The sequence below is a fragment of the Ctenopharyngodon idella genome, chromosome 13 (assembly GCF_019924925.1).
Source record: "Ctenopharyngodon idella isolate HZGC_01 chromosome 13, HZGC01, whole genome shotgun sequence".
NCBI lineage: Eukaryota > Metazoa > Chordata > Actinopteri > Cypriniformes > Xenocyprididae > Ctenopharyngodon > Ctenopharyngodon idella.
Genome location: NC_067232.1, coordinates 9448568 through 9468418, shown reverse-complemented (window position 1 = coordinate 9468418; position 19851 = coordinate 9448568). Strand labels below are relative to the sequence as shown.

The 19851-nt window shown below is 38.3% G+C and overlaps 1 protein-coding gene across 2 annotated transcripts in view; it reads left to right on the top strand.

Annotated features, from left to right (window-relative positions):
• Window positions 1-19851, top strand: part of adka (adenosine kinase a) — a 152392-nt gene that overhangs the window by 54070 nt on the left and 78471 nt on the right. For both annotated transcript variants that reach the window (XM_051916429.1, XM_051916430.1), the window contains exon 5: window positions 19158-19330. In XM_051916429.1, the coding sequence (XP_051772389.1) occupies window positions 19158-19330 (173 nt within the window). The remainder of the gene's footprint in view (window positions 1-19157; window positions 19331-19851) is intronic.

Here is a 19851-nt window from a genome sequence, read left to right as displayed (position 1 = left end):
GGATATTTGAGGATTTTGTTTGAAACATACAGACTTAGGCTTGTTAGTCTTTGTCTTGTTGGAGTGACAGGACAGACTGTCTTGTCTAGCAGGAACAAATGAGAATAGTGAGTATATATTCCTAATACTGCATACAGCTGAGTAAACCACACTTCAAGCACTTTCTGTGCATCTGCTTTGTGCAAGCCTCCAGTAAATTAACCCCTGTTGTAAATTAACTCAGCATAAACTAGACCAAAATAACCTTTAGATTGGCCACATGATTCTGTTATTCATTATGGCTTACTAAAACTGTGTTCAACAGCCAAATGTTTTACTTTGCAGTTTTTCAAGTGATTCTGACACACATGCTCTTCAAAATTATTACTAGACTGATAGTGGGATAAAGTATAAATGTATGATTGAATTCCTACTCGGATCTTATTATTTACATACTGAACTCTTATTAAGAATATTATTTGTATGAGCAATAATCATTTGTGATCTCAGTAGTCTTTGTGACAGCTAATCTTCACATTATGCAGCAGGTAGCGTGTGTATTTTTTTTCGAGGTTGGTGTAGTTTCTTCATGCCAATCATGAGTGCTGGTGGAGCAGTTGTGGATTCCTGCGGTGGACAGCTGTTTGTTATTCTTCTGTACTGCTCTTTATGGAGCAGCGGGAGGTAGAGATGTGGGCTCTAATCATTAGCACATTAGCCTAACACAAATACTCTGGTGTGGTTGTGTATGAGAGCACGAGAGAGATTAAATCATTAGAGGTTTGCTTGCTGTTTTTCTTAAGCAGTATTAATGAATGAGACCCCCTGATTATAGCTTATGTTAGCGGTGCAGTGCAGAGTAGTAAACTCGGGCCGGGGGTTTTGAAGAAGCGGTGTTGTTGGGCAGTGCCCCGAGGCTGCCGCCACGCTGAGAAGGGGGCTGCTCTTAGCAGGATTTGCCACTGGTAAACACAGTATATCATGCTTTTGACCAAGAAATAAAAGTGATGGGATTCGACTCCATAATTAATCCTGACCTTGATTTGTGTCGAATGCACAGTGTGCTAAAAAGAGGACAAAAGGAAAAGAACATCCATTGAAGAAAAGCAACAGTGAAATCATTTTAATTGAGTAGGATAGTCGCTCAGCAGGGGGATTCAAGACGCTTGGTAATTTTCTTTGTTTGTTTGTGAAATCGTATCCCCCTTTGAGTACGTATTGTTCATTACTGGTCCGAAATGTGCTGTGGAGCGGGAGGCTCCTCAGATGAATATTTCATGATGGGCTGCGAAAATTTGCAGAAGTAAAATTTGGCCTGACAAGAAATGATGGCCCACAAGGTCATCATCGAAATAATATTAAACAAGTAGTTGTATTGCTGCAGCTGTGGCTCTTCATTTTGTTTTTGAATCTGAGGAGGAGAATTTGTTTGTGCTTTTTTTTTTCTTTCCACAGACAATCTTCGATTTTAATTTTCAGTCTAGGCCACGTAAATTACTTTCAACAGTACAATGGAATAAATTGAATACAAAGAATTTCCATGGGCAATTGAAAGTATGACCTTCATAAATGCAGCTATCAGTAAAGCGTGTAGCATAACTATTACTTTGAAAATATCAAACTTCTCCTTTTTATTCACTTCCTTTGTTATGCTCCACTGTCATTGTTTGAATATGTTTTATCAGACTGGCGTTTTAAAACTAATAGATTTTTTTTGTGCCCATTGAGTTCTCATGAGAATTATATTGATTTCTGTGAACAAATGCCAGAATCAAGAAGAATTAGAGTTACCCAAGTTTTAAAGCCTCTGCCAGTCAGCTCAAGTAGTTAAAAGTTCGGCTGCGAGTGGCTTTGCCATTCCCAGGTGTCCGGGATCATTTCTCCGGCTCCCAAAAGTGTCGAAAAGAGAAAAGAAGAGTGGAGCAGCACAGCCCCGTCGGTGTTTGCGCAGCGCTACCGCTGCGTTTCCCTTGACTTGCCAAAGCTAACAGGGGCTGGATGTGGAGAGGCAAATTTGCCAGCGTTAACTCGGATAAACGAGCTTTTCATTCAAAGACGACCTTCTCGTCATAATCTCAGGCAGGGCTGTCAAGGCCTGGCCCCTCTCTTCCTGGATCACTTGCCCAGGTTTTTAACAGGAACCTAGGGGTCTGAGAAACATGGCGAAGGGGTGGGGGGTGATTTTTTTTTTTTTTTTTTTTTTTTTTTTTTTTTTTTTTGTTTAGAATGGAGACCTGGAATGATCTGCATCTCAGGTGCCACGGCTCAATAAATCAGTTTGGGGCCCCAAGGACGATGGGATAATTGAATTGTTTTGGTATGGTTGTCCTGAAGTGAAATGTGCGTTAAATGTCTCTCCTCCTCTGTCTGTCTGTCTTTCTCTCTGCTTTTTTCTTCTTTTTTTCCTTTTGCTGGGTGGGGTGGAAGGGCTGAAATCGGATCCAGCAGTTGGCTTCGGGGAAGCTTCTTTTGGCCCGTAACGCCGGGACCTGCGGGAGCCATTATAAAGCAGAACTCACATTTTTGCATTTTCAAATGGATTTAACTGTAGGGCTCAGTCCCCAGCGCTGACCCTGTTAACATTCTGCCTTGTCTGGGAACGCGTAGAGTGGGCCAACCTTTACAGGCTCCGTCGCTGCTCTGGAGCAAGAGGTGTTGCGTTTGGCAAGCGAAGAGGGCTTTTGAGAGACGGCTTTATAGGCGCAGAAATACATCTGCCACGGTCCTTAGTGTGTCTATTATTCTATAGTGCATTAATGGTCTGGAGAGGAATCATTTCCTGAGTGTAGTTAACTACATGCTTAGAGAAACCCTACCCAAAGCTGGGGATTGAGAGGACCTAATGGCCTAGTTCCCAGCGCTGGCTGTTCTCCTCAGGTTCTGTTACAATACAGTTACAGTCTGCCCAGTCAGAATGGCCTTGATTTATCACCTTGATTAGATTTATGGCACACAACGCGGAGTAAAACAACCCACTTGCCCTCCGTTCCAAAGCGTATAGCGTGTGAGACCCTTCCGTGATTTGAACCCTTGCTTAACCCTGTTCTGGCTACAAAGCCTTCAAGGGAACCACAAACCTTAATTACGGGGTTGGCTACGCTTTTGAGGTTTGCATAGCTATCAGTACAAATTAGCGGAGATAAAATCATGTTTTTATAGGATTTTGTAGCGCATTACAAGGTTTGTCTAAGAAGGTCACAAATCACGGCTTCTTCTCAATCAAGATCCTTTTAAGCTATTGTGTGAAAAGAAATGAGGGAGCACTGATTGCTTCAGTTATCAATACGCAGAATGTTGAGGTGCACCGCTGCATGTATGAATACATTCAGCCTTGAGAATCCTAGTTTGTTTAATTAAATTCACAGTTTGAGAAAAAATGACCAAACCTTTCAGTGCTGAATGCTGTGTAAATGTTTTTATCCATTCCATTGAGCATTGAACTGACAGTGTGTGGTGAAGGTGGTAAGTAAGTGTGTTTTCAAAGAGATTCAATATAGCATTTATACTGCAGTATATCTGGCGAGCGAGTTTTAAAAAACCAACACAAAGTGCAAAACAAAAGTATGGTCTGCTTTTTTCAAACTGTCGCAGATGGGTTTCAAGTCTAGACAGCTTTTTTATTTAGAATGCCACCAATTTAGTGACATCCTGCCATGCAAGTCTGGGGTGTTAACACATCATTTGGAATTGAATTGAGAATGATTTTTAAATTGCAATTCAGTTCCTGAAATTGAATTGTTGTAGCAAACAGGATGCAGAATTGCAATTTAAATTTAAATGCAGGAAAGTAGAGTTAAAATTAATTGAAAGTCAAATAAGTTCACATCAGTGATAAAAGCACGAATAGATAGATATGGTGTGAAATTTGTATTGGTGATATACATTTTATCATAACTAATAAGATAAAAGGACCAGGTGTGAACCAGGGTGAAAGGACTCTTCATTTTCTAGAATGCATTACCGGTTTTGATTTTATTAGAGTTATAACTACAATGCAGCAATAAATTCTTTCTTTTTTTTTTCTGTCGTTAAATGTCCTGTAGGTACTTGTATGGCCAATTCAAGGGAACAAAATCTTAAATTCTTAAAAGATTAGTTCACTTTCAAATGAAGATTAGCCCAAGCTTTACTCACCCTCAAGCCATCCTAGGTGTATATGACTTTCTTCTTTCTGATGAACACAATCGGAGGTATTTTAATAAATATCCTGACGCATCCGAGCTTTATAATGGCAGTGAACAGGGGTCACAAGTATGAGCTGAAGAAAGTGCTTCCATCCACATCCATCCATCATAAACGTTTACTCCACATGGCTCCAGGGGGTTAATAAAGGCCTTCTGAAGTGAAGCGATGCATTTGTGTAAAAAAATATCCATATTTAACAAGTTATGAAGTAAAATATCTAGCTTCGGTCAGACCGCCTTCCGTATTCAATGTACGATGAAAGTGTAAAACTCTTGCAGTTCAAAAAGCTTACGCTACGTCCTATGGCTTACGGACGCCATGCCTTTATTAACCCCCCGGAGCCATGTGGAGTACACGTTTATGATGAATGGATGTGAATGGAAGCACTTTCTTCAGCTCATACTCGTGACCCCTGTTCACTGCCATTATTCATTTTTAAATTTAATCGTGATTATTCATTCTAATCACAATTATTTAAGATAACCGCAATAATTGTGCTGTCTAAATTTCAATCACAATTTGCCACCAAAGTTAGGGAAATGTAAGCACTTCAGTGCCATCAAATGCACAATATCGCATCTCCTTTTCCAACGAAAGAATAAATATTATAAAAACAAATACCTATATAATATTTTATATATATATATATATATATATATATATATATATATATATATATATATATATATATATATATATATATATATATATATATATATGTTTGTTTGATTATTGACTGTATTATATTATATTATATTAATTTCACAGAAGTATATCATATGTGCCTATTTTATTATTATATTATAAATTATTTCAAGTAAAAAAAAATAAAATAAAAAAAAACACGTATAAGGTTGTATGGGTCAAACACAATGAAAACAAACATTTATTTATTCTTTATTTATTTATTTTTTTTGGTGTGTGGCCAGTGAAAATTTGGGCAGGACAAGTAAAAAATTTGAACCACTGGGAACCTTCCAGCAGAAATAATTATATAATGATATATACTGTTTCTATGAAGCTTAAATTTTGTCCCGTTTAACACAGTAACCATACTCCAGAGCATCAAGGCCTGCTGTATGCAGGCTCTGCCCATACTGTCGCACTTAAAAGGGGCAATCGAGACAGCTTGCTTTATGGCTTGGTAATGGCACCCTTATTTTTCACAGGAGTGGGGCTTTTTTATTTATCAGGCCAGTATTTATGGAGATTAATGAAGAAGAGTTGGGCCGGCTTTGCTGTAGTGGAGTGAGGAATCTGGAGTGCTGTCGGTCTCGTAAATCAGACACTCCGCTCTCGCTCATGTCTCAAACAGTCATCTCAGCCGCCAGATATGAGTCTTACTGCTCTCCATTAAACTCCCACAGATGTTTCCAGGCCTGGCAGGGGGGGTCGAGCGGGGGGTGAGATTATGTTGCTCACAGCAGAGACGTGTAATCGCATACACACAGCTGCTAGTCGTTTCTTAATGTTGTAGCTGCTCAACACTTTATTTTTACACCGTTCCACACTCACACACTTTCCTCTTAGGGTTCCTTATATCTGTTATCATCGGTTTTAAAAAAAAACTGCTCTAACCTTCTGTCTGTCATCTTTTTTTTTTTTTTAAGTTGTCAAAATGTATGTAATCAATGCATTTGTTTGTTGTTTATTGCTTTTGTTTGTTTATTTATTTTTATACATTTTTTTTTTTTTAAATCACTGCTTATCCCAAGTCTCTGTCATTAGCTATGTTTCCATCCAAAGTTGCGTATTTAACTTATGCGCAAATTTTGAATGTCGCATAAAACATTTGCGAATAAAGCACCGTGTCACATAAAAAATTTATCCAACTCATTCGAGCGCATAAGTTTTTTTTTTTTTTTTTTTTTCAATGCGCATTTTTAGAATTGCGTTTCCATCCAGTTTTTTTTTTTTTTTTTTTTTTTTTTTTTTACGCGATATCCCAAAATGTGCATAAAAATAGGTGGATGGAAACATAGCTATTGAGAAGTTATTTATTTTTATATATATATATATATATATATATATAATATATATATATAATATATATATATATATATATATATATATATATATATATATATATATATATATAAAAAAAATTATCACTGCTTATTCCACGTCTCTGTCATTGAGAAGTTAAAAGATTCCTCCTTTTTTGTCTCTACCTGTTCAGCAACCTGCACAAAGAAACGCAAGGTCCTCTCGTCAATTCAGCATTCAATTAGACGAATATTAATGGTGAACAAAATAAAAACAGGACTCATATTCACCTTTGCATAAAAGATTGTAATGTACGCATTTTAAAAAATGCATTAATTAACTTGGGCTTTCAATTTTCTCCTGGCTTGTTTTCATTCTTTGGATAAATTGATAATTTCCTGTCATGTTCTTGTCAGGCAGTGAGGGGTGTAAAACTGGCTTTTGTTGCTTTGCAAACCCTTGCAGCACTGTGGGGTCAAAGGCCACTCGGCAATGCCTCTGATCCCGTAGCTCAGTTTGAATGGAGCGCTGCCTGCAGCATTTGAAAGGCTCTTTCTTTCTCTGAGAAGGGCAAGGGGGGGTCAATTTGTGCCGATAAAAGAACACAATGCAACAGAGCAATGAACAGCCCTGTCAAACAGGGGAGTTTATTAACACGCCATGAATTGCACTAGAGTGGCTCCTGGTCTTCTGTTTCAAAATCAAGCTGCAGGACTTGGGAAAGACAAACAGAAGCTCAATGAATCTGTTTGGTGTTCAAGCCCCGAGCCACTAATACCATCATACACAAACAATTTTTGAAACCTTTTATGGTAGTTTATTTGCTGTCAGTTAACATTGAGTTTGATGCAGACACACAGAGAGACACACACCACCCAGAAAGTGAGTGGCCTCGGTCACAGCATTAATAAGCATGATACATGCATGAACACACATCGCATTATGGAGATCAGTGTTAATATATTTTAATAGCAGATTATACAATAGTATAGGTAGGTACTATGTATTATGTACAATACTATGTACTAGGGTTGGACAATATATCAATATATAAGAGAGCACTTTGTTCTAATTTTACGTCATCTTACCTGAGCAATCGAATGCATGAATATTTTTATAATAACATGAGCGGAGTGGAATAAAGAACGTGATCAGCGTGATTGATATTCAAAACTGTAAGCAAGCATTGCTTTGTTTATGGTTTGTATACATGGAGTCTTAGTTTCGCTTTCCCTTTTTGAACGACGAATATAGACAAATATATCTGCTTAAATAAACAGTTATCTTCTTTATACGCAGGCGCAGAAACTGCGTGCTAGTTGACAGTCGGCTGAAGTTCTTTCGGTGTGTTCAAGCACACATTTTTTTCCCCGACGCAGCCGACGTGAGGCAACAACATCATCGGCTTTCGTTGCCACTAGTTGGGTTGGTGTGTCCCGGCCTTAAGAAAAGAAAGAAAAAGCCACAAATACTGTGATGACAAATTGAATCTGACTTTTGGATCGACTCATTGACAGTTTAAACTGATTCATAAAATAAATCAAACTTACTGACTACTAATGATGGTCTTTAGGCATCTTAATGGCTAAATAAAAAGGCATAAAAGCATAATATTGTGGATTTTTCAATATATCACCCAGCCCTTATGCATATTAGTACTTACCTTAATATTTTTTTTGTACTTGAAAATATAATTTATAATTTGCTCACTTTTATGCTGTTCTGAATTTGTATTTGGAGTTCGTATTTGTTTCATATTTGGAGTTTTTGTTGACTTTTCACTGGAAAAAGAGCAACGTGAACATTCTGCCTAACATCTCTTTCTGTGCTCCATGGTAGAAAGTCAGGGATCAAAGTGAGGGTGAGTAAACAACTACGCAACTATCATTTTTGTGGTGAACTAGGCTTTTAAGACACGTACACATTCTCATTCACCTCTCTGTTTACCCCACCCCTGTTTCTCACACTCCCCCACCCCCCGCGTATTTGTTTCTAGCACCATGTCCCAGTACGCTACTGATCTTTTCCCTCTGGGCGTCTGGCATGTGCTGGAGATCAAAGCACAGTGTCAACCCAAGGTTCAGAGGCAAAACCAATTCACCTGCAGCTCCGTCTGGGTAGGGGATAGTTTCTGTCGCTCTCACACACTCTTTCCCCTTTCTACCCCCCTCACCCCACAGACTGGATTAGCCTACCATGCGTCATGGTCCTGGACCGAGAAGCGCAAAGCACCATTTTACGACCAGATAAACTCTAGCCATAAATTGACCAGTGGGTTTCACAACCTCTCTCTTATATTAATGAGAGATTGAGAGAGAACCTAGTCTCCCAGACTATGCCCCCCAGTGAGCTCGCCAACTCGCAGGACACCCAATAGAAAGAGTCCATTGTGATGGATCATTGTGCGTCAGCCCCGGCAGCACGGGCTTGTTTGTCTTATGAATAATTCAGCAGGCCTCTCCAGCACTAAACAACAGAGGCCTGTACTGTATGTTTAACCAGTTGGGTAGGGAAAACCAGTATGTTTGTCAGATAAACTCTGCATGGCCTTGATGCGCAAGCATTCTGTTCGGCCGCGTCTGAAAGGTTACTCTGGGAAATGGACCTCCTTTGGTGCCTCTGATCTGATCTCTCAGCAGATAGCACCGGGTGGTTCCCTACGAGTATGTGTGAGTTGCATAGAAAAGGAGAGAGTCGGACCGGATGGTGTCGTTTACACTGTGCTACCGCAGTGTTCAAAGACACTGGTAAACTAACTCCATTCTCTCTCCCAAGCCCTTGTTCGAAACAAGACACCGTACAGTCACACTGAAGGCCGCCGCCCTGGCCAAGAGGGGAAGTGGCGTTCACAGGCTCTCACAGAGACCCGAACACCTCCTGCTCTCTTCTCTCTGATGACACTTTCACACTGGTGCTTTTGGTGAAGGCCTGACTTTGGTTTGTGTGGTTGGTTTGAAAGCTGTTGTCTGTACTTCAGACGAATTTATTTATTTGTTTTATTGTATTTTTAGTTTAGTTTTTACTTTAGAATTATTTTATTTTGTCTTATCTTATATCTTATCCGACTATTACAAATCAACCTTTTGGTGTTTAAAAAAAAAAAAATATGTATGTATATATATATATATATATATATATATATATATATATATATATATATATATATATATATATATATATATATATATATATACCTATATATGTGTATGTGTGTGTATATATATATATATATATATATATATATATATATATATATATACCTATATATGTGTATGTGTGTGTATATATATATATATATATATATATATATATATATATATATATATATATATATATATGCCGATGTATTTGTACTGTTAACATACTTTATAGTGAGAAAGAATAAATCATAATGTTCAATTAATGCAAAAAGTCAGCATATTGTGTTACTGCTTTTGCAGAAGTTTAAATCAAATATTAAATAAATATTATTTATGAAAGTTTATAAATTATATTTTTATATTAACTTTTATCCCAAAAAATGCACACATCAAAGTGAAAATATTGTTAATACATTTGAATATTACTATACAGTGTGAATTCAAAGACAGTGAAATGAAAAAGATGGTCGTATAAAAAAATTACCTGTCAAATTTTTGTTGTTTTTCTCAGAGAACTTGGCATGTGCTGAATATGCTTCATTTATTGTGTTAAAATTGTCTGGGGAATTTGCTGCTTCTCATGATGTCATGATGACACAATCATAATTCAGTTCAGAACCAGATATTAACAGAGACCTGCAATGGGGAAATCAAACTCTGGTTCTGAACAAATTGTCAAACACAGAAAACTGTGGTTTGGGCTAACTGGGTTCCTGCACATAACTCAGCAGCTCTGTGCTTGTGTGTATTTGTGTGTCCCTTGATTGTTACGTTAGATTGCTCTAAAACTGCCACTTATTGGGATGGTGTGGGCACTGCAGTCGCACAAGCAGCTTATGTAATGAGACATTTTTTTCCCTCTCACTTTCCCCCTCCATCTCTGTCTGCCTACACTCTGAGAAAATTAGATGGTGCCGAAATGCCTGGGATTACAGGGAAGCGTGGCTGCGTGTTTATGTTGCTCCCCGGGCTGTGGATGGGAAAAGATGAGATCTGTACATATCTGTATGTTCAACTTGTCGCCAGATCTGTTTGTCTGGGGTAGGGATGTGCAAAAATTACATATTTTCAAAATCAACTTCTCTGTGGGTTGCATGAAATACTAGTCGACTAGTTGGTCTCAAGAAAGCCCTATCTCTCTGTAACATTGGAAACACCAATTAATTCTAATGAGTCCGTTCGTTGTAAACAGTCTATTCTCTCATGAAATGTTGGCATGTTCGATTCATTCTAGTGAATCGGTTCGTTCATATACAGTAGTTCTTATTAATGAAAGGGTTCATCACTGTTTCAGATTTAGCTGTATTTATTGTAAATTTATTACTTCAAACCCTAATTGTTTTGTTTGATAAAACTTGGCGCTAATTAAATTATACATAACGTAATTGGATAGTTAAGTTTTTACATCCTTAAAGGGTTAGTTCACCCAAAAATGAAAATTCTGTCATTCATTTCTCACCCTCATGACGTTCCACACCCTTCGTTCATCTTCGGAACACAAATTAAGATATTTTTGATAAAATCCGATGCTTCCATTGCCAGCAAGATAATGAACACTTTCAGATGCCCAGAAAGGTGCTAAAAACATATTTAAAACAGTTCATGTGACTACAGTGGTTCAACCGTTTTGTTTTTTTGCGGCAAAAAAACAAAATAACGACTTTTCAACAATATCTAGTGATGGCTGATTTCAAAACACTGCTTCATGAAGCTTCGAAGCTTTACAAATCTTTTGTTTTGAATCGGTGGTTCGGAGCACCAAAGTCACATTATTTCAGTAAACGAGGCTTTGTTACATCATAAGTGTTTTGAAATTTCAATAGTTCATGTGACTTTGGCAGTTTGATATGCAATCCGAACCACTGATTAGAAACAAAAGATTTGTAAAGCTTCGAAGCAGTGTTTTGAAATCGCCCATCACTAGATATTGTTAAAGTCGTTATTTTGTTTTTTTGGCACACAAAAAGTATTCTCGTCGCTTTATAATATAACGATTGAACCACTGTAGTCACATGAACTTTTAAATATGTTTTTAGTACCTTTCTGGGCATCTGAAAGTGTTCATTATCTTGCTGGCAATGGAGGCCTCACTGAGCCATCGTATTTTATCAAAAATATCTTAATTTGTGTTCTGAAGATGAACGAAGATCTGTGTGGAACGACATGAAGGTGAGTAATATATGACATAATTTTCATTTTTGGGTGAACTAACCCTTTAATAGCTTCAGTATAGTTAGATACTTTGTTCGTAGCTTAACTAATGTAGTTTAATCACTGTAAATTATGATTAGCTTGACAGGCAACAAAACTGTTTTATGCTAGATGTGTTTGTCTTTTTCAACTAGACCAGGGGTGCAAAACTCAGTTCCTGGAGGGCCATAGCCCTGCAGAGTTTAGTTTCAACCCTGTTCCAACACACACACACCTGAAGTTTTCCAATAAGCCTGAATGACTTGATTAACTGCATCAGGTTTGTTTAATTAGGGTTGAAGCTAAACTCTGCAGGGCTGTGGCCCTCCAGGAACTGAGTTTTGCACCCCTGAACTAGACAGTAAAAAAAAGAAAGCTCCAGATAAAACTAGTCATTCTCACTAATCGACTAGTCGGTTCTAGAATGACTCAATCAGCATGACCTATTCCTAGTCTGGACAGAGCAATGAAGACTCCTGACAGGCCTGCACGCATCTGATCCTCCCTCGCCGAGTCTCCGGCTGTCTTCCTCCTCCAGCCCTGTCGCTATGGTGAGGATGTCACATGGAAACAGCCCAGCATTGGGAGGTGTGAAAGAGAATGTCACAGACAGCAGTCCAAATATGACACCATTGGCAGGGGGCACATGGGGGAAATGGCACACAACACCTCACTAAGGCACCTGAGCGTGAAATAAAGCAGATAAGAGAAACTGACCAGATGTTTCACTCTGCGGGAGGACGCGAGAGTAAACGGCTGATGGAAACGGTGAAGTCCTGAGCTTGTTAGCCTATTGAGAGAGCTGAGACTTGAGTCCTATAGCAATGATTGATTTAATAGAAGCAGACAGTGCTCATCATTGTCAATCACTGTGATGTGCCGCTCTCTCTTCCTCCCCTGTCTCGTTCTGTCTCTCGCGCTTTTTTTTTTTTTTTTTTTAATTCATTTTCTCTTCTCTCTCTTCCTCCTGAGCTTTGGTGCCAGGCTGGGCAGGCTCTGATGGGCAGACGGCGAGTTGTCTTCATTATAATGCCTTTATTTATTCATGTGTCTGCGGCCAGTGACAGCCGTGCCTGTGCACAGCTCTCCTCTCTGTCTGTGTCCTTAGAGATATGACTCATTTTCATTTCTCTCTTTCTCTCTGCTGACATCATTCTCTCTTCTCTGTCAAGTGCTGCTTTCAGTTAGCTTCAAAACTGACACGCGAACGCACAACACGCATCAGTCACATCCAGTGGCCCACGTCAGCACACAGAGGGTACTCGTCAACGTTTGGTCGAGGAATCGCTTGATGCAGGCGGCTCGTGCGGGCCAGATTGCCTCATGACCACTTTTGGGAGGCAGGCGCTGGCTATTTCAGTTCGGGCTATAAATAGTCGCGCTGCGGTTTTTGCCAGTTTGATAAGCCTGTAATTGGAGTTGCATCCATCAGGTTACAGAGGGCTTTTAATCCTGAGACGTGTTGGCTGGGTTCTGGAGCTTTTCAGGTTAAAGAGCATTCAAAGCCATTGTTTAAGCCTGGGTTCACTGAGCTAAATGCTATTAGATTATTACAGTGTGTCAAAAGCAAATTAATCTAATTTTGCCTTTCCGTAGCTCTGCCAAACAGTCAACCCTAATCAGGCATTGTATTCAAACCTCCTTTTTAAGCCCCTGGCATGAGGTACATCGGGATTTTCTAAGGATTATAGTTCAAAATTAGGTTATGTCACTCTTTTACCTGAATTATAGAGCCGTTTGTTGGGTTTTCACGGCTCTGCTGTAGTTGGTAGTCGGCCTCTTTGTGGTATAGATCAAAAGAGAAGCCGTGATTATGAAACGGATCACTTCACTCTAGGCTCTTAGGGGTTTTTTTTCCATGTGCTTTGATACGTCAGAACCTTGATGGGCTTCTGTTATGGAGCCCAGTGTTTGGCTGTGCTGCGCTAGGGGCTGTTAGCGGTCGCTCTGATTGTCCTCTGGCAAATGAGTGATAACTGCAGCAAGCATGTGACAAAGAGGAGTGGCAGCTGGTGGATGCTGGGATACATGCTGGGTCACCTCCCTGAGCAAAAGCCCTCATATCTGTAACAATTAATGCCTTTCAGACATTTAGAGGAATATCTTGATTGGGATGTATTTAGAAATGGGAATCATTAAGAATTTAATAATTATGGTTCATTAATGATTCATTTTGGTACTTTTGAGGAAGAAATATTTAAAGATTTCATTTCCAAATAATAGGATTTTTGATAAATAAAAAAAATACATTTTAATAAATCCTTCCTTCCTTCCTTCCTTCCTTCCTTCCTTCCTTCCTTCCTTCCTTCCTTCCTTCCTTCCTTCCTTCCTTCCTTCCTTCCTTCCTTCCTTCCTTCCTTCCTTCCTTCCTTCCTTCCTTCCTTCCTTCCTTCCTTCCTTCCTTCCTTCCTTCCTTCCTTCCTTCCTTCCTTCCTTCCTTCCTTCCTTCCTTCCTTCCTTCCTTCCTTCCTTCCTTCCTTCCTTTGAGACAGCATGCAAACCTATAACTTGTCAACTATATATTGAATAACAATATATAAAGGTGGTATTATCCCCAACATTTTAAAAGTTTGAGAATGGTACGATTTTTAAATGTTTTTGAAAGAAGTCTCTTTGATTCACCAAGGCTGCATTTATTTGATCAAAAAATATAGTTAAAACAGTAATATTGTGAAATATTATTACAATAAAATTTGTTTTCCGTTTTAATACATTAAGATATTTAATACATTTTAAATGTAATTTATTCCTGTGATGGCAAAGCTAAATTTCCAGCAGTCATTACTTCAGTCTACAGTGTCACATGATCCTTCAGAAACCATTGTAATATGTTAATTTGGTGCAAAATGAAACATTTCTGCTTATTTTCAATCTTGAAAACCGTTGTGCTGCTTAATATTTTTGTGTAACCATGATCATTTTTTTTCATTCTTTAATGAATAGGAAGTTGAGCAAAGGAACAGTATTTATTTGAAATATTAATCTTTTGTAACATTACAAATGTCTTCACTGTCACTTTTGGTCAATTTAATGCATCTTTGCTGAATAAAAGTATGAATTTCTTTTTTTTTTTTATTTCTTTTTTTTTTTTTATAAATCTTATTGACCACAAACTTTTAAATGTTAGTTTCATTTATTTATTTGTAAAAAATACTGCTGACAAAACTTGTAATGTCTGTTTGTTTAGCTCAGTTGTACGTTGTATTTGTTTATTTGAAAACAAACCGCTCATAAAGAGTCATTTGTTCAGTAATCTGACTACACTGATTGCACTGTTTTGATGCAGAATAAGACCCAGTTCTAACTTCCCATCCATAGACACTGTAGTGCAAGTTTTAAATTTAGATTTATAAAAAGTATAAGATATTTATGACTGCACGAGTAACCACCAAGCTGCATGGACAGTTTTGGAATATGGGAAGATTTTTGTTTACTCTGACATGTATGCATGTACTTACTCCTGTTTTATTCCCGTAATGGCCTAATCTGGCTCTACCTGCTGTGTTGTAGTCTTAATGTAATGTCTTTTCCATATGATCAGCAAATTTTGAGGGAACATCAGCATTTTGCATAATTTATTTGTTTTTGTTTGCATGTTTCTCTTCACTTCCCAAACAACCCTAATGTATGCAGTACAGTACAGCATGTGTGCGTGAGAGTCTTCGCTTACGTGATCACGTGCAGCCACATTATGTCAGAGCCAGGCTGCGTGTTCTAGGCCGGGGGGCTCAACGCAGCGGGAGACACTGCTGTTTAATTTCAGCACTTCATCCCCCTCCGTAATGAAGCTTCCCTCACGCACGTTTGCTCACACCCTGCCAGTGCTGCTGGCGGGTAATTGGGATGTGACTGAGCATGAATATCCCTTACGCCTGCCGCAGACCGACCTCCCCGCGACCCTGCAGATAGCTCTTTGTCTTAATGGACATATCATCTTTTATTTAGATCTCCATTTGAAAGTAATTGTCAGCAGGAGGGGGTTATTGCAGTAGATGGAGACGAATAGACTGGTGTTTCACAGCGGACCTCTTTGATTGGCTGCAGTTTTTGGCTGGCTTTGATTATGTGAGTCGGAACAAAGGTGTGTGCTGTGCCAAGCTGTTTTTAGAGGCTATTAGAAGCACCGCCCTGACCCGGTCCTTCCTAATCATCGGAGCTCTGCTGTCTCCAATACAGTCAAAGATGTACCCATGTACCATATGAATCACAATACTGACACGTATATGTTTAGATGTGTGTTTTACATCATTTGTGATTTTCCCCCCCAATGTTTACCCTCAAGGTGAAAAACACTCACTTGGTGCAGTTAAAATGCAGTGCAGCATGTCATGCATGTGCGAGTGTTGTTGTCTGTAAGTGTTAGGTCTGTAAACAGCAGCAGCAGGAATGATGGGAGATGACCTCAGGAAATGTTAGATTCTGCAGGGATGATCAGAATTGGGCATTTGCTCCTTGAGTTATCGTGATTTATGTATTTCAAACATCAGAGATGTTTGTTTTGATTTTAAAGTCAATTTGAATTCATAAGTGACTTTACTTTCTTAATGCACATTCATGGTCTTTTTGGGCTTGTCTGTAAAAAGTATTTACCACCCTTGGACTTTCATGTTTGTTATTTTACAGTACTGAATTATGTTAAACTTACATTCACCCAAAAATGAAAAATCATTATTAATTAATAATTTAGATATACTAAGATTTTCACTTTTATTTAGTTGAATAATATCTTAATACATAATTATATATGTTATAAAATGAAAAGTCATCATAACTTACGTCATTCCAAACTCAATAGACTTTTGTTCATATAAAGCCATCGTGTCTCCAGAAGACTTGTATTAAACCACTCGATTCGTATGTATTACGTTTACAATGTCTTTATGAATTTTTTGAAAATTCAATAATATAATGAAGGGACAGAAATCTCTTAGATTACATTAAAAATCTTCATTCGTGTTTTGAAGATGAATTCCTATGGGTTTGGAATAGCATAAGGTTGAGTAATTGATGACAGATTTTTTATTTTTGGGTGAACTTTTTATAATTTGTCTTTAATCCAAAATAATTACAAAGTATTCACCCCTTTTCAACCATTGCTAGTGTGACCAATTGGTTTTAGAAGACACATCAATAGTTAAAATGGAGATAACTTGTGTGCAGTCAAGGGCTTTCAATTGATTTTAGTATAAATACGCCATCTGGAAGGTTCAATTTGGCAAGTCAATATTGTGGCAGAACTTACACCATGAACATGTAGGCTCCAAGCAACTCCACAAAAAAGTAATTAAAAGGCACAAAGCAGAGGATGGATACAAGAAGATTTCCAAGTGTGAATATCCTTAAGTGTACATTACAGCTGTCAATCAAAAGTTTTGACCAGATTGACAAGAATTATGTCAGATTATTCAAGTACAATGGGTTGTAAACGCAGTTTAATGTTGACTTCAAAGAACCTGGTGTGCCCACTGCATCATTTTTCCCATCGACAGATTTAGGATGTTTATGTCTTTTTAGTCTTACATTAAACAGACAGTACATAACTACTTCCACACTGTAAACAGAGGTGTATTGCTCCACAGACAGACAGTGATTAATTTCTCATGTATACAGGTCATCTCTCAGGCAGAGCATCTCATTCACAAGGGGCCCCATCAACAGACATTGCAAGGTTGCAATAAAAGCAGCAAACGTAGCACCGTGTACTCTAATAAATCTTCAGAGGTTAAACCCCACAGCACTAAAAACCCAGAAAGACCTTTTCATCATCCCCATAAAAGTGGCAATGTCACAGTGTTTGTGGTGAGCCACCGTCCAGGATGCTGGAATTAGTGCTCCCCTGTAATCTAGTTTAACACAGCCTACAGACAGACATCCTGTATCTCATTTCATTATTCCATTAGTTTTGTGAAGGTTTTGCTCCATCGGATTTGATCACTTTATATTCAGAGACTTTTATAAGACCAGAACTCAGAATAGCGCCAGCCATTTCAGTGCCAAAAAATCCCTAAGTCTACAAATATGTAGGGATGGATGGATACTATATTGGCAGCCATGCTCGTATCAGCCAATTAATTTAATGTTATCCATATCCATATTTTATTTAAGATAAATTATAGCTGAATTTCTAGTTGACTTGCCTGTTCAATACAAATAATGTTTACTTTTTTAATTCAGTGCACACAGAAATATAGGTATATTTTGAAAGTTATAATTTCACATTTAAGTTTTATTAAAGAAAGTTGCCCTGTCCAAATACCCACACTTGCTGTCTTGGCCACTTGAGAGCGCGTGCACGCGACAGGAAGTAAGTGCGCAAGACTGTCCCATGTCTTAAAAATGCCCAAGTGCAGTGCCCTTAATGCACACTAAACCCACACCATCTTGAATACCGCTTCGGAGCAGTATTTGAGGATAAGTGTATCCCATCATGCATTATGTTTGGGAGCTCACATGCCCCGAAATCGCGAGATGTCAAGGAAAACATACGACTGTAAGTTAAATTAATTATATGTTACATATAATTTGGTAGTAAAATATAAAGTGTTGCACATTTTATTGATGTAAAGATGAGTAGGCTATGTGTATTTTGTACATCATTTGCAACTGCTTTTTATCACTTAAAGAATCGCCACAATTTTAAAATTGTGTTTTATGTTAGTTACATAGTGATCACTAAACAGACATTTAGAAGTGTGTTTTAAAATGCAAAGTATTGAAAATAATAATTTTTAAAAAAAAAGCTGTAAATGGTTGCATTTTTTGCAAGACTATAAGTGTGTCCCATCGGGTAATCAAAAGTTCTATACACACTTGAAGTCTTCACGCCTACTTGAACACTTGAGCCAAATACAGGAAATATGTCATGTAAGTAGACTAGTGGTCAAGTGCAAAGACCGCAAGTGTGGGTATTTGGACAGGGCAAATGTATTTTTTTATTTCAATGCTAGGCACATACTGTATTTTTTTCTAATCAGTCTAAATGTAATCAATATATAATATCAGCCAGTAGGTTATCTGCTTCAAAATATAAATATCATTTTATTTTCTTAATTGCTAGTCAGTGTACATACTATATGTATTTGTCAGAAGTATTTTTCCATTTGCATCACATCTCTACTTTTTTTAGCATCTTATACCATAAGCACAACATAAAGACACTGTCAAGTTAAAATTAATAAAAGTAAAAATAGTAAAAAATAAAACCATATTGATTGTTAAAAAAGTGTTAAAAATAAGACTTAGGAAAAATGTAATGTTTTGAAGTTGTTGAAGTCACGCAATTGAGTTTTCATCATTGATCATTGCTGTCACTTCCCTAACAAACACTACAGTATATTGAAATGCTTAAAGAATGACTCGCTCATTGTTCCCTTAGTTTTTCACTCTGAATTCGAGAAAATGTATTTGTTTTTTCTCCTTTATCAGTTTGCTATTACTTCCTGTTTTCGCTAGTATTCTCTTGCAGAGTTGCACGCACAGGGGCCTCTCTACCACGGTCCATTTTGCCTTTCCAGGAATTGTCAATATATAGACAACTTCCTAGTTCCTGGATATGTGATTTCCAGTCTTTTTTTTAACTCTCAGATATGGAAGCTGTGTTTATGTGTTCTAATAATCAGTTTTCCTCCTCTCTCTTTCCTTTTGCTCCCCACCCGCTCGATCTGTCCTTCCTCTCAGTGGATGATCCAGGAGCCGCACAACGTTGCCACTTTCTTTGGCTGCATCGGGAAGGATAAGTTCGGGAGGATCCTGAAGGAGAAGGCAGAGGAAGCCCACGTGGATGCCCACTACTACGAGCAGAGCGAGGAGCCCACGGGGACCTGCGCTGCCTGCATCACTGGCGACAACAGGTCAGCCACCCCTTTCCTCTAGGGAGGGCCCTTATCGCTTCCTCAGGATAGCACCCCCCTGCACACACACAGCGCACATTCACACACCCCACCTCACTATGCACTGGGACTCACTGTTCCCTCGCCGGCTGTTCTGCTCTTTTCCGCCAGAGCTCTTGATTTATTTATTTGCCGGGGTTAGATCAGCACAGAGGTATTTTGATACACCGCATGACTTGGCCCTGAAGGGTGCTAGATTCCATGACTGAGCAGATATGTGAAACTGCTTTGGCCGAATTACGTGCTACCTACACGTTTGAATAGAGCATTTGATGCGTTTAAGTGTTACTTACTATTTTTCTGCTTTCGAAGAGAATGCAATAGTATCCATTTAAGCTTAATGACTAATCTGTAATTGTATAAACTCTGAGGATTTGTTCAAATGAACAGCAGGTTCAAACTCCAGATAGATCGCGGTCTGATTTTTGGAGCATGCCCGGATAATCATAAAGGAAAATTTAATATCAAAAAATAAAATCGAT